Source organism: Miniopterus schreibersii (assembly GCF_964146895.1).
Source record: "Miniopterus schreibersii genome assembly, chromosome: 20".
Classification (NCBI taxonomy): domain Eukaryota; kingdom Metazoa; phylum Chordata; class Mammalia; order Chiroptera; family Miniopteridae; genus Miniopterus; species Miniopterus schreibersii.
This window is the reverse complement of record NC_138122.1, coordinates 17463385-17477571: the sequence shown is the minus strand read 5'-3', so window position 1 is coordinate 17477571 and position 14187 is coordinate 17463385. Positions and strand designations below refer to the sequence as shown.

General features: G+C 50.5%; 1 protein-coding gene across 6 annotated transcripts in view; it reads right to left on the bottom strand.

The window, feature by feature from the left end:
• TTC28 (tetratricopeptide repeat domain 28) overlaps nt 1-14187 on the bottom strand; it is a 463914-nt gene that overhangs the window by 20579 nt on the left and 429148 nt on the right. For all 6 annotated transcript variants that reach the window (XM_081123100.1, XM_081123101.1, XM_081123102.1 and 3 more), the window contains 2 exons: nt 12370-12514; nt 942-1121 (listed from right to left, as the gene is read on the bottom strand). In XM_081123100.1, the coding sequence (XP_080979226.1) occupies nt 942-1121; nt 12370-12514 (325 nt within the window). The remainder of the gene's footprint in view (nt 1-941; nt 1122-12369; nt 12515-14187) is intronic.

Sequence of the window (14187 nt, the reverse complement as noted above, 5' to 3'; positions counted from 1 at the left end):
AGGCCGCCTGCACCCTGGGCCGGGCCTGGGTGTTTAAGCCTGCTGACACTCTCTCACCGCAGGAGGCCCATCTGACCAAGCCCTGCCTGGTGGTCTGAGGGGCCCTGAGAGCAGCCGGCATCCGGAAGGCATGTTCTGGTTTGAAGCTGGAGCAGTTCCAAGTCCTGCTGGTAATGACAGTCCTGCAACTGGGCCAGGTGGATAGGGAGCATGGGGCCATGAAGGGCCAGAAGGAAGCCAGGGTCTTGGGGTTTCTGAATGAGTTTGGAAAAGGGGAAGATAATTTAGGGTTGGCTCAAACGGCTCTTTAATCAGGTGGGCAGGGCCAAGGGTGACTGGGGTGAGACCTGCGACTCTATGGATGGCCCACTGTTGCCCTCCTCATTTTCAGATGTTTCTTCCCATACTGACTTTTTTGCTGAATGAGACCTTTCCTGTTCCCTGAAAGTTGCCTCATTTGTTTTCAGTTCTTTTGTTGGCCTATGGAACTCTTTTCCACTTGACACTACTCTTTTCTGCCTGCCATTGCTGCCTGGGCCCCTCCACTGGGCAGCATGAGGGCGGGATGAGCATGGCACTGGCTGTGCCTTGACCCCTCACTAGGGTCCTGCGTGGGTAACCAGCTTCCTCAGGTACTCAGTCTGGCCTCAAGCCTGGCTTAGTGCCTCTGAGTAGCTCACAACCCTGATGTCACAGCAAAGAAACTGAAAGATAAATGACCCAAATTGTGGCTTCCTGAAATAGCAAAGAACTGTCAGGGGTCAGGAGGGCTACACTCTTGCCTTCTAATAGATCTAAAGTCATTCTACCCAGCTGCACACTATACAATTAACAGTTTGAAGACAGCACATCCTATCACTTCAGAGCCCAGTCTGGCCAAAGACCATGCATGCCTCATGGACCCAAGAGCGTGGCACCCATAGGCCTGCTGGGAGACTTACCTTGGACTGGGGGCCGAGGGCGCGGATGGAAGGGACGGCGATGAGGGCGAAGCGCTCATACAGGTACTCATTGGAGGAGCTTCCTTTCAGGAGGGCGAAAGGGATGAGGTAGAGCTCCCCCTCCAGAACCAGGACCAGCTGCCGGTGCCGGCCCACAGGGCCACTGGAGTGCATCAGGCCCTGCAGAGCAAGCACAGAGGGCTGACACGGGGCCTGGCAGGGCCTGGGCTTGCACACACCAGGCCAACCCTGAGCAGGGACTGAAATACGCCTGGAGGAACAGGCACATCTGAAGGTCCACACAGTCACGTGGGTGATGGGTTAGGTGCTGCTCACAGAAGCATCACCATGTGGGGGCTCTACTGATCTCACAGGCCCTGAGGAGGAGGTTAGAGGACAGTCGCTTCAAGTCCACAGGGGAAGGTGGGAGATAGGTCACCAGTTACAAAGGAGACGTCTCACAAAGTCAGGACCAGCCCCAGCAGATCCAGATATTTCTATAGGAGTCAGGGAACCAATGCAAAGGGCAATTATCCCAGAAAGAGCTCTGTAAGTCATGGGCCACCGCAGGGGATGCATTGAAGCAGGGAATGACTCCTCTCAAAACAGGCAGTGAGAACTCAACCAGAGTGGGACGTGTCGTCCATCTCTGTGGACAAGAGGCTAGAAAACCACAGTGCAAAGAGACAGTTTGGGAACTAGGATGACATCCCCTGGAGAAGAGAGTTCTGGATTCTGGGACTTTTTGTGACCTCTGGACCGCTATGCTGCTCCTCTGAGAAGAGGGTGGCCCTTTGGCCTGGGGCTCTGCAGTGCTGTCAGGGGGATGTGACCCCCATCACTCCTGAAGGCCTGTCTCGAGGATCTGAGGGAGGAGTACATGAAGACCCTGAGCAGACAGACAGACACTCCCTCATTCCCATTCTCTACAGATGCATTTCTTTCCAAAAGAATTGCTTGTGAAGACCAAGGCCATATGAATCTTGACAAAAGAAGAAACAACTGGGAACACTGGACTCGGTGAGCTGAGCGTGAACAGAGATGAAGCGGAGGCTGCTGCCTGTCCCTGGCTCTGCAGGAGTCACAGCCAGGATCCCCTCACCCCTAACCCTGTCTGTCAACCAACTGGAGCACCCCCTAGGGTGCTGCTGTGCTCTGGAGAAACGAATGTGCATGCCTAGTCCGCTGAGGTGTTGCTGGGGGCGCTTGGCTGAGGGTGGCAGAAGGCACTCGCTAACCCAAAGTGACACATGCCTGGCAGGACATTCAGTTTGTACAAACACCCTGTGGCCTTTTCTTTTTTTAAAATTCTAGATGTATCTAAATAAAGCAAAAAATAAAAATTATTAGGCCAGTTTGCTTCTTGCTTGCTTTAAGAGCTATTTTCCAAGAAGGGATTTTAAAAAATCACTGTAGGATCCAGGAAGAAAGAAATGGGGTGTCACAGTGCCCCCAGTTCTGTCCATGGTAAGTTTCTGGGTTGGCACAGGGAGGTGGGGAGGCCTGGGTACCCACAGCCCTGCTTCACACCATCTGTCAGCTCCCAGGTCCGGTGTCCCCACTATGGGCCACATTGAGCCCCCTGCCTGGTGTGGCAGGTGGAAGTTGCTCTGGGAGGCTGTGCCTTGCACTGCTGCAGTGTTCCTAGTGGACCTGGAAGCTGAGCTGGAGCAGCCTGGTTGATGATGTCCTAACCTCAGTGATGGGTCAGCAACTATGACAGTGACACCTGCTCGCTGCTCAGCGAAAGCCCTACTGTGGGCAACATGGGAACTCAGGCCACCTGCCATATGCAACACCAAACCTATCCTCAGCTGATCTAGAGTCACCAGGGGTTGTTAGACAAGGTGCCAACCCCACCTCTGCAGGACCCAAACCCCAATTAAGTTTCTGTCAGGTATCATCCCACAGGCAACTGACCTCCCCAGGACAAGTCCCCAGTCATGACAACACCTACACATGTGAATCGAGGACAAATCAAGGAGTGATGGGTAAGGTAAGAGGTATAACACGGAGGCTGACAGCCTGCATCACGGGATGAGACTATGCGTGGTAATTCAGACCCAGAGACGCACACTGAGAAGGGACAAGGAGACTTGCCAGGACTTGGTGAAATGAGTAATGGAGAGGAAAGGGAGAAGTCCCTGAAATCCTAGCCCGGGAGAGTGGGAGACTTTTCTCTGAACTGCATGTCCCAATTTGTAGATTTGGGTCCTCCTGAGACAGTACCTCGTAGCTGCTACTGAGATAGCACATGCATATAGCCCTGGGTGAGGCCCTCAATGGGACCCCTGTCCAGGCAGTGAGGCAGCAGGTGGGTGACAGCAGCACTGGCCTGTGGGCAGAAGGTCACATGGCACAATGACAGCATGTTAAAAGGCAGTGGGAAAACCGATCAAGCGTGTTGGAAAGGATGCCCTGGAAACCGTCTCTGAATTTTGCCTCCAGGATATATGAGCATTGCCCTTATACAGAAAGATGAGCTATAATCCAATGTGAACTTGAAAAAGAAAATAAAGTGATATCTCTATCCAAATTCCTATCACCTGTTAGATGAAAAAGGAGAGACGATTTAAGAAAATGCTACTCTGCACCTCCACGCGTCAGTCTAGAAAGGGTATTTGCTGGCTTCTTAAGTCCTGGGTTTGGAAGATAAAAGGGCTCAGCATCACCCCTGCACCTGCAGCTAACAGAGTCTAACAAATTCCAGCAAACACTCAGACTCTCTGACCTCTGAAGTTTCTACAAATGGATCTTTTGAAGTAGAACAAGACAAGGAGGCCAGGTGTACTACAATCTGTTCCCCCAGGGAGCACCCCTTCATCACCAACGGGCTGGGACCCTGCCCATCGCAGAGCGAGTCCAGGCAGCGAATAGCACTGGAGAGCTGGCTGAGGGCCAGCGGGATGGGAAGGGGAGGGACGAGTGCCCGGCAATGAGCAGACAGGTTCAGCTAAGGCCCCGTCTTTGCAGAGGGGAGAAGGTGGTTCTTTACACGGGGTGGGTGGTGGGCACCCTGGAGATGGCTCTGGCTGGCTGTTATTAGTTTATAGCCTCAGCTTCTGATGCCCCATCAACACCTGCTCTGCAATACACTGGACTCCTGCAGCCAGTTCTCCTGTCAGGTGAGCAGGTGCTGAGCTTTCTCAATGGAGGGCCCCCAAGGGGTGAGGGCGAAGAGGCTCTCCTGCCAGTGACCTAGGTCGGGGGGTGGGGTGGGGGTGGGGGGGTGTACACATCTAGGGAAGCCCAGAACATGGTCCTTCATGAAGACTTGCAGTCTTCACGTGGCAATAACCTTTCCACAGCTTTGTCTGCATGGAAGCCAGGGCCTGTACAACCTGTGCACTCTGCAGGCCTCCTGTCCCCACAGGCACCTGGACTCCCTAGGTCAGCACCAGCTCTCCCACCTACACTGAGAGGGTGGCCTGTTGTTTGCCTAGCAACTCTAGATTGGCTCGGGCCTGGCCAACATCTCCGTTATCCAGTGGGCTGAACCATGAGCCACACCTCGAATGTTTGTCCTTTCTTGGGCACACACCCTCAGCCAGAGAGAACCACAGAGTGTTTCTTATATCTCACAGTTACTCTTTTACCACAGGGAATAAGCCTTCATGTTAAGTTTTACCTGATTGACCTACTGAGTGGTTTCTGTCTCCTGACTGGACCCTACTGTCTGTCTAGCTGGGTTTGAGAGGATGGAAAGCCTTCTCCACTGACCAGAAGGAAAGGCACAATCCGCGAGAGGCCTTCACCATGGGATAGGGTCGGTCTGCTACGTGAGGAGCTCTAGGGGACCTGGAATCACTAGATCGTGGGGCATGTGCTGAGGGTTGGGGATAGTGTGGTGGTTCTGAGCACTTGGACAAGACACTAAACTCCCTGAGCCTCAGTTTCCAAACCCAAAGACACTTATCTCCATTGCCTCACAGGCCTGTGGGACAGTGCCGGCTGCAGCAGGGTGTGGGGCGCGTTCCTGGCACCCAGTGGGCACTTGGTACATGCTGGCCAAGTGTGAATTCACAAATGTATTTTCTCCTTTTGGCCTCAATTGTTTTCCAGAATAGCTCATTCTCTTTCCCTCTGGTGTTTATAAACACTCATGTGGATAAAACATGTAAATGGCCTCTCTAGAGGATCCAGCTTCAAATTTTAACCTAGGAACTGGAAGACCAATGTCACTGCCATCCTCACCTTCATCACCATCATCATCATCATCCAGAGCTACTCCTGAGTGTCCATGACATGTCACACATGTGAAATCTGCTACCAACCAACTGCCCTGAAGTCAAATATCAGTCTGCAGTTCTCCCAGGCAGCCCCCACTGTCCCGAATGTTTGCATAGGTGGCGAATTCTGATTTGATTGCCATTTTAGTCCGTGGGGATCTCCCATGTAAACTCATGGTGACTAGGAGGCCTGAACTGTTTAGAAATGTGATGCTGCATGTGTCCTGACTTCTGGCTTAGGAACTACGTGCTCCATGCACATCACCAGGGTTCAGACAGCCATCTGTATGACACGATATATCGTGCCCACTGCTCACACCAACTGGCTTGATCCACAGACATCTGGGGACATTGTCCTCTCCACCTGCTCATATGCCCTGGTGCTGTGGAAACCCTTTAGCCTCCCCCTTCTCACAGGAGAACCCTCAGAGTGTCACAGCATCACAGAACAGAGAAATGAATATCCCTGATCTTTGTGGGGGAGGGAAAGAAAACTGGGTCTGTGAGCTTTTGGGTAGATCGGATTTGGGATGAAATGGATTTGATTGTCTATAACAAAGATTCAAACAGCAAAGAACTGCTGAGAATCTGGATACCCCAGATCCATGTATAGGGCCTAAGGATTTTTCCCTGACTCATATTTTTGATTGAATTAATCAAAAAGAACTTTTTAAGGTAAAGGAACCTTTTCTGTGATGCTTTAGAAGAATCTTGGCGTCATGGATGGATGGATACAGTTTCAGCACATATCACATGCAGTAAGTAGTCCAAGAATCCCAAAGGATGCCTGAAACTACATATAGTACCGAACCCTATATATTTTGTTTTTCCTATATATACGTGCCCATGATAAAGTTTAATTTATAAATTAGGCACAGCAAGATATGAATAATAACTAATAATAAAATAGAGCAATTACAACAATATACTGTAATATGAGTTAAGTGAGTGTGGTATTAAGCAAAATAAGGGTTACGTGAGCACAGACACTGCAATAACACAGTCGATATGACAACCAGACAGTTACTATGTGACTAATAGTGGGCAGCATATATAGGGTAGAATTATTGGACAAATGGATAATTCACATCCTGGGAGGGAGAGTGTGAGATTTCATCATGATACTAAGAATGGTGTGCAATTTAAAACTTATAAATTGTTTATTTCTAGAATTTTTCACTTAATATTTTCAGACCATGGTTGACTATAGGTAACTGAAACTGCAGAAAGCAAAAGCACTGATAAGGGGGAGACTACTATACCTGTTGTAAGGAACCCTCAAACCATGACTAAAATCTACCAAGATGCCCCAGCTGGTTTGGCTCAGTAGTTACAGCATCGGCCCTCAGACTGAAGGGTCCCAGGTTTAATTCTGGCCAAGGGAACGTACCTTGGTTGCAGGCTCGATCCCCAGCCCCAGTCGGGGTGCATGCAATCAATGTGTCTCTCTCACATCAATGTTTTTCTCTCTCTCTCTCTGCCCCCCGCTTTCCCTTCCACTCTCTCTGAAAAGCAATGGAAAAAATATCCTCGGGCGAGGATTAAAAATAAACAAATTAATTAAATAAAATAGAATCTACCAGGATTATAGACACTGTATTCCAACCAGAAATGCAAAAATAAAAATTCACTTCCACTCAACTGTATTCTTTGCCAACCAAACAACAAAGCACTGGCTTGCCTGCAAAACCTAAGAAGGAGAGGGGTGAGGAATCTGGGTTCTGGTGAATCATTACCAATGGCCAGCAAGAGTCAGAAGGGCCTGCCTCCATCCAGGGACCAACTTCAGCCAAATCAGCCAAAGGGGCTGCTCACGCTGCAGGAGCCTTTGTGCAATAGGGGCCCTCTCTCCTTCTTGGCTGACCTTATCAAAATGGGCCCATGCACCCTGAATGGCAGGGGTGCCCCAGTTTACCCAGAACCTGCCAGGTAAGGCTGAGATGGCTGCTGTTGAACATCAGCTTGAATAGAGCCAGAACCCAGATGACTCTCACCCAGTAGCACTGACCTAGGTGAGAACACCATTTACCTTGTGGGAACTTGCTGGTTGGTTGGGGAGCGCTCACCATTGGTTCCAGTGGACAGACAGCTTGCGAGAAACTGCTTCCATTTTTCCCCCTAATCAGCTGTGGAAATGCCTCTGTCCTTGGGTGATGTTTGTCCTTGAATATTACTACAGATGTCTCAATCAGAAATCAATTAGATAGCCTGGCGGTGGGGCTGCTAGCCCCAAGCATGCCAGTCTCAAGGGCCTAATCTTCCACTCCACACCACGGAGGCTGGCTGGTTGTTTCCATGGACAAACATTCCCTGGCTGTCTCCAAACCCTCCAATCTATTTAGAAAATAGGCACCTGAATGGTCAGTCTCGTCTCCTGGGGCATCTGTTCAAGAGTAAGCTGGTTATTACATTACTTGATTTTGTAAGAGTCCTTTCCCCCAGAGCAGTAATTATTACAGTCATGACCCAGCCAAAGCCAAGCTCTCCTCATGTCTGCACCCTTGGCAGAGCCAGAGCTCTGCCTCACATTCTTAGATGAGAGGTCGGGGTGAATTCCCAGAGCTCCAGTGTTTAGGAAGGCAGTTTACCAACCTAACCAGCACAATCAGCAAGTTTTAAGCAGGTTTTGGGGGTTCTGAAATAGGTAACTCCACTTCAACAGGCAGCCTCATTTGTCAAGACCAGAGACGGACAAGCAGCACTTTTCTTTCTGATCAAAATCTTGCACTCTGGCTACCTGTCCTATAGCCTTGGCTTTTCAGACAGTACATATAGGAAACAGGGAACTGAAATGGCAATAGCAATAAGGATAATAAAGACTAGAAGAAACACTAACTCCAAGGATCCCGAAAGTCCCCAAATCTGGAACTTTAAGGAGTAATATAAGGAATTTCCTATTCTAAATCTGGTTCCTTGATTAAATCAGCTTTCGGCTTTGGATGAAGCGCCATCTGCAAACTGAGGGGGTGATTTGGGATCAGAGTGAATGAGCAGCTTCCCCTAGAGCAGCCCTGCGCAGCTTCATCACATCTGTCAGCGCGTGGTCTGAGTGGTCTCACTGCTAGGACAAGAGTGGTCTGGGGTCTGACCTTTCACAAAAGCAGGGAAGTCCAGGCTCAGTGGCATGGGTTACTATCCTTCACTCTAATTTGATTAAAGTAAATGCCACAGACATAAACAGGGTCCCAGTCCCTTTTACACTAGACACTTGCAACTTTTCTTTGGTACCATTTTCTCCTTTGGGTATCAGACAGGATTTGACTTAATGACTGGTGATGGCTCATGTGCCATCAGATATAACTGGGCCCTCCTTAAAGAGAACTGGACATGCTCACCCCATCCTGACAGCAAAGGACAGTGTAGTTCCAGGAAAGAGCCACGGTGGCATTTCCCTTAAGCCAAATTAAATCAAACACTGGTGCAAGCCTAGGGTAAAATATTATTCTGTTCCACTTTTCATATTGTTTGACCTAGTCCCTTAGCAGCAGGACTGCGGCTAAACAAAGGTAGTTGTTCAAGTAATTACAAGGCCCATGCGAAGAGGCTAATCGTTTTAGTCTTAAAGTGTCACTGATTCATAATCTTGGACTTTCGGTTTTGACTTATATTTTCAATGACAATGTGGAGAAGGATCTGGCTCAGTCTGGAGCTACCAGCACGCGAGTGGCTGACGGTGTCGTGTCGCCCTCTAGTGGCCTCCAGAGCAGGTGGATGTGCCTGCCATGGGAAGCCTGAGGATGACCCAGGCCTCCTCCTCTAGGTGGGCAGCCCCACTGAGGAGGAGCTAATGGACCTCCCCAGGCTCATCGCCTCTGACTCTGACACACCCCACCCCACCTGAACGGAACCGTGCCAATGAATGATTGAATGACTGGGTGAAAGGGGAAGGAAATCCTGATTAGAGCCCAACTTTTCAGCTAAGTGTTTTTAGTGAAGCACAGTGGATCACTTTAGGAGTCCAGGAAAAGCACTTGCTCTGATCATTTACTTCAATTGCCTCTGAGAGGTTTCATTCTGTGTCACATTTGAAGCAGACAAACTCCTCCATTGTATTCAAACACTTCAGTCACAAAAGAGAACAGCTGTAAATATCAGAAACTAAGGATGTGCAACAAAATGCCTCACCTCAAGATTATTCTGCAACCCTGTCACAGAGGCTCACACAATGTAGCTCCTGGATGCACAGGGTGCCACTGTTGCCTTTAGTATTCTGTGACTCATTTCTGGGGCAGGGCTTTACCCTTCTTTAGTTAACTTTATAAAGATGATTTCCATCAATGTCCTAACTTATTCAAGGCTCGAATCCATAAATGTTCCCTTTCCTAGCACCTCTGCAGGAACACGTTATGTCTAGACACAAGCTACCACTAATCTCATTAGCATAGTTTTATTTTTTAAGTCACGGGGGAAAGTCCTCAGGGAGAAAATCTGTCTGAAAAACACAGTGCAGACTTTATAGACTCACAGAATCCTCTTCAAGGATGACTCCCAGCACTGCAGCAGCTCCTCTCAGGTAGAAACACTATGGTGGGGAGGGAAGGACTGTCTCTCCCTCCCCAGCTGCTGCTTTGCAATGCTCTCCACCTATAGGATTTCTGCCTCAGGTGCAGAGCCCCTTCCCAGTCATGGGCAGCATCAGCCACTGAAACAATGCTCAGCTGTGGGTCAACTGCAGGCATGTTGGCTGGACTTGTGATCCTACCCTGGAATATGCCAGAAACTTGGCACTGTGCATTGGCAGGGTTGAGGGGCTCACCAGATTCAAAGCTGCTCAAGAACAGGCCCAGCCCTTTCCTTCTGCTTCATAACCTCTCAGAAAGTACCCAGGTGCCACACAAGAGGGGCCACAGAAAATTCTATTAGCTGGTTTCTGCCATGGGTCTTCTGCTTTCTATGCCAGACTAGACCCAAAAAGCAAATGCAGCTTTGGAACATGTAGCATAAACTTTGCTGAGTGCCAACATGTACCAGGCCATGCCAGCTGCTGGGGACAGAGAACTGAGGGGGCATCCTTGCCTTGAGGGAGTGAGGTGGGCAGCAAGGGAGAGAATGAGAGGCGTGCCAAGAGCTAAGTCCTGAGTCTAAGTATCAGGTGCCATGAAAGACATCAGGAACATATGGGGCCCAGGGATAGGAAGGGATGAAGGCTGTGGGGTATGGGGAGAAGAGGGCAAGGAAGGCTTCAAAGTGGAGAGGACACCAGAGCTGGGCCAGAGAAAGGCAAAGAGCTCATCAGCTCCAGACAGCCTGAGCCTCTGAGTACACAATGAAGTGACCCATGGTATAGGCCAACAGTCACAGCCTGTCTCCATCTTTGCCCTCTGCTCTACCCAGTCCCACTGAGTCAACACTCATGGAGCAAATAATGTGGGACCTGAAAGCAAAAGAGAAAATGCAAAGGGACTCACTGCCCCAGTGAATGAAATAATGGAGGGTCCCAATAGCCTTCAGAGGAGCTGCAGGATCATTGCGAAATGCAGGGGTCAGGGCTGGTAGTAAGTCACTGAAATGGTGTGCATGATGGTTTATGGCAGAAAAGGAAAGTTGAAAAATCAGCCTAAAGGTACATGTGTGTGTTTCTTTCCTGAGGTACAGCACATAAATCAGGCTGTTACAAGGGCATCTGAGACACTCTGAGCGTTCTCTGCATCTTGGTCCTCTCAGTAAAAGGAGGACACTGAGAGGTAATAATTCTAAGAAGGAAAGGATGGCTGAGTGCGTTGCAGGGAAGGAGAGGACAGAGCTGGGCTGCTGGCTGTGCTGATGTGACTGGAGACTCCAGGTACGGGAAGCCTTGGCTCCCAGCAGCTACCACTGGCCAGGTGCACGCTTGCTGCTGCCACTGCCCTGCATGCTTTTCACATTCACCTGATCCCATCCCTGCTCTAACCTGACATGTTCAGCAGCAGCATCTTCATTTTCTAATGAGGACAGAAGTACTCAAGGACGGGAGCCTGGCCAAGGTCACCCAGCCAGGAATGGGCAGTGCCAGACTCGAGTCCAGCCTGCAGGCTCCCAAAGGCTCTGTGCTTTCCCCACCCCCATCTCCCTAAGGCTCGCTGCCTGCTCCCTGAGAGCGGATCACTCACGCCCCTCCCCACCTGAGGCTGGGGCAGCCTCCACTTGCTGCAGGTACCCTGCGCTTTCCCAGGAGCCTGTTATGGACTGAATGGTTGTGTCCTCCCAAATTCATATGTTGAGACCCTAACTCCCAGTGTGATGGTATTTGGAGGTGGGGACTTTGGGTATTATTTGGTTTAGATGAGTTCATGACGGCAGGAACCCCATAATATTAGCGCGCTTGTAAGAGTGCTCTCCCCCTCCCCCCCACCATGTGAGGACATAATGAGAAGGTGGCTGTCTGAAGCCAGAGAGCCCTCACCAAAAACTGGCCATGCTGGCATCCTGATCTGAGACTTCCAGCCTCCAGAGCCATGAGAGATCGGTGTCTGCTGTTTAAGCTGTCCAGTCCATGGTGTTTGCTGCAGCAGCCAGAGCTGACTAATACACATGTACAAAAGCATCTAATAGGCTCAATATTCAGGTTCATAAGGAACCCCGAGCCCTCAGCACCCCACCGTTAGAGAGCCCTGTCTGAACTGGAAAATGACGTGCAAAGACCAAGGCCACAGAAACCTGGCAGCCGCTGCTCTCAACTACCTCGAGAAATTGCAGTGCAAGAGTATCTTAGATGTTAGACTCTGACGGAGTCAGCGACTCCTGACGATGGCACAAGCTGAGGGCTCTGTTCTCACCAGAAAACACAGACCTGGCTTAAAGTTGCTCAGGCAAGACCCTCAAATGAGAGGTGGGGCTGTGGGAAGCACCCCCAGCAGGGTGTAGCAAGCCACATACACGTCCCCCATCACGTCTACTCGGGTGGTTCCTACTGACAACTGCTGGGGTGCCCTGTGCCTTCCTGAGCCTTCCAATGTCTGAGGAAGCTGGGAAGGGAACATCATTCATTTTGCACCTGAGATAATGGAGGCCAAATTTACCAGGCCAGTAAGAAGCGGAGCTAGGGCTTGAACCCAGGTCTGCTGGATTGGAAGCTCAGGGCCTTGTCTAAATGAGCAGCCAACTTTCAAAAGCTGGCTGAGAAGCTGGACAGAGAAGACTGGTGTTCTGGAAAACCTCCACGTGGGCAGTGAGCAGTAAATGATGCATTCTGAAGCCTTGTAGCCCCAGGGGGCACTTACCCCTTCCATGGGTGCTATGAGCAGGTCATACAGGGCACGAAGCGGGGGCCTGGCGAATGAACTCTGCCTCCTGGGAAGAGAGGAGGTCCCATCCTTGGTGGGTGACATGGAGTTGCTGACCAAGCTCGTCATGCTCTGGCAGCTCCTGGGGAGAGAAGGGCCAGGGATTAAGCAGGGCACAGGCAGGGCTGGCAGGGACTCACCACTCACCCCTCAATACTCCAGCTCCTGGAAGAGGCAGGTGGAGGCTGCACAGCAGGGCCAGGCCCAGCTCCCTCCCAGCTTCACCCCTTCTCCTCCCTCCTTTTCAGGTAATTTTCACAGAACAGTGAGCACTGACAGAAACTGCAGGGTAAACCAGCTGTACACAACAGCTTACATTTCTATGGAGTTTTCCTGAATAATAAAATGTCGCAAAGTGCTGTTCACAGGATATAATTATATCCTTGTGTGGCATGACTGTGCAGGCAAACGTGAGGACCATTAGAATCAGCAGCAGCCACCACACAGACAGGGAGGACAGTGCCCCAAGGCCAACTAATCTGTAGGCAGGAGGCTCAGACAAGACAAGGAGCATGTTGGCCCCAACCTCTCAGCCTCAGGTCAGTCACTGGGCAGCCACATGAGCCCAGCATGGCTCCAGGCCCTGAGGCCCCATCCCATCAGGTGAGACATTGGGAACAGCTGACCGGGCAGCATCTGTAGAGCGGGTCAGCTCTAGCATGGCTGCAGGGCTTTGTTTTGCTTTTTAATTTATGTTCCAATGTTTGCAGGAAATGTTATGTTAATACAGACGGTACTTTTGATCCCAAAGACCCCATTTCACACTCCCGACAGAGGATGAGGACATTTGTTGCTTCATTTAGAAAATGATTCCTTAGCACCAGCTACCTGCAGGGCGCTACCACAGGCCCTGGGGACCTGCAAAGGACAAACCACACAGGTGAGCAGAAGAGGCAGCAGGAGAGGAAACAAACCCATTTCCAATCTGGACCTGCCCCACAGCCTGGCTGGTGTGGCCCCAGGACAGTCTCTGATAAGGTTTCTGCATGGCTAGTGGACAGTCATCAGTCTTTAACTTTGATCAGGACACTCGGCACAGTTTTGGGGTTTCTGCTGAGTACTCAAGGACCTTTAAGGATAGAGACCGGCTCTCATACCAGACACACTGCCAAGCTTTGGTAAGTATCCCGGGCTGCTAGTAGTGACAACTCCTTGGTTGTTACCTAAGAAAAAAACAGAAGGCAGCTTTCCCTCCAGGGCGAGGCCAGGATCCACGACCTTCAGATGGAATGATTTAAAAGATTCGGTTGTGTTTTCCAGGTTTGGCTTTAACCCTCTGGTCTTCCCCAATCCTGCTTGGTGTTCTCAGCAATGTCCCCCTTGACCTAAATCTAGGGTTATGAAAAGCCAGCTGTGAGCCCTCTCAGTACACCCCCCACCCTGATCGCTGCCAGGGAAGAAAGTGCCAAGGACTTGGGGGGCCTGAGAGCTGCTCCAGTCCACTCCTCTGTCTCTCTCACTCAGGAAATACATAATTACAAGTGACTGAGGCTGAGGCCTGTCTTTGCCATCAGAGCCAGTGAAGCACAGATAACCCTGGAGTGACATTCCGAGGCTGGCTTAATTCCACAGAACACACTGCAAAGAGCAATGCTCCCCTGAAGGGGAGAGAAGCAGACTGCTCTCCACAGGGGATGTTCTGGTGTGACACACAGTGTCTGTGTGTGCGCTTACATCTCTAGACGAATCACAACCTAGAGAGCCAGCAGGATGGGACAGGAGCAGGACCGCTCAGTGCTCTCCCTTGTGCACCTC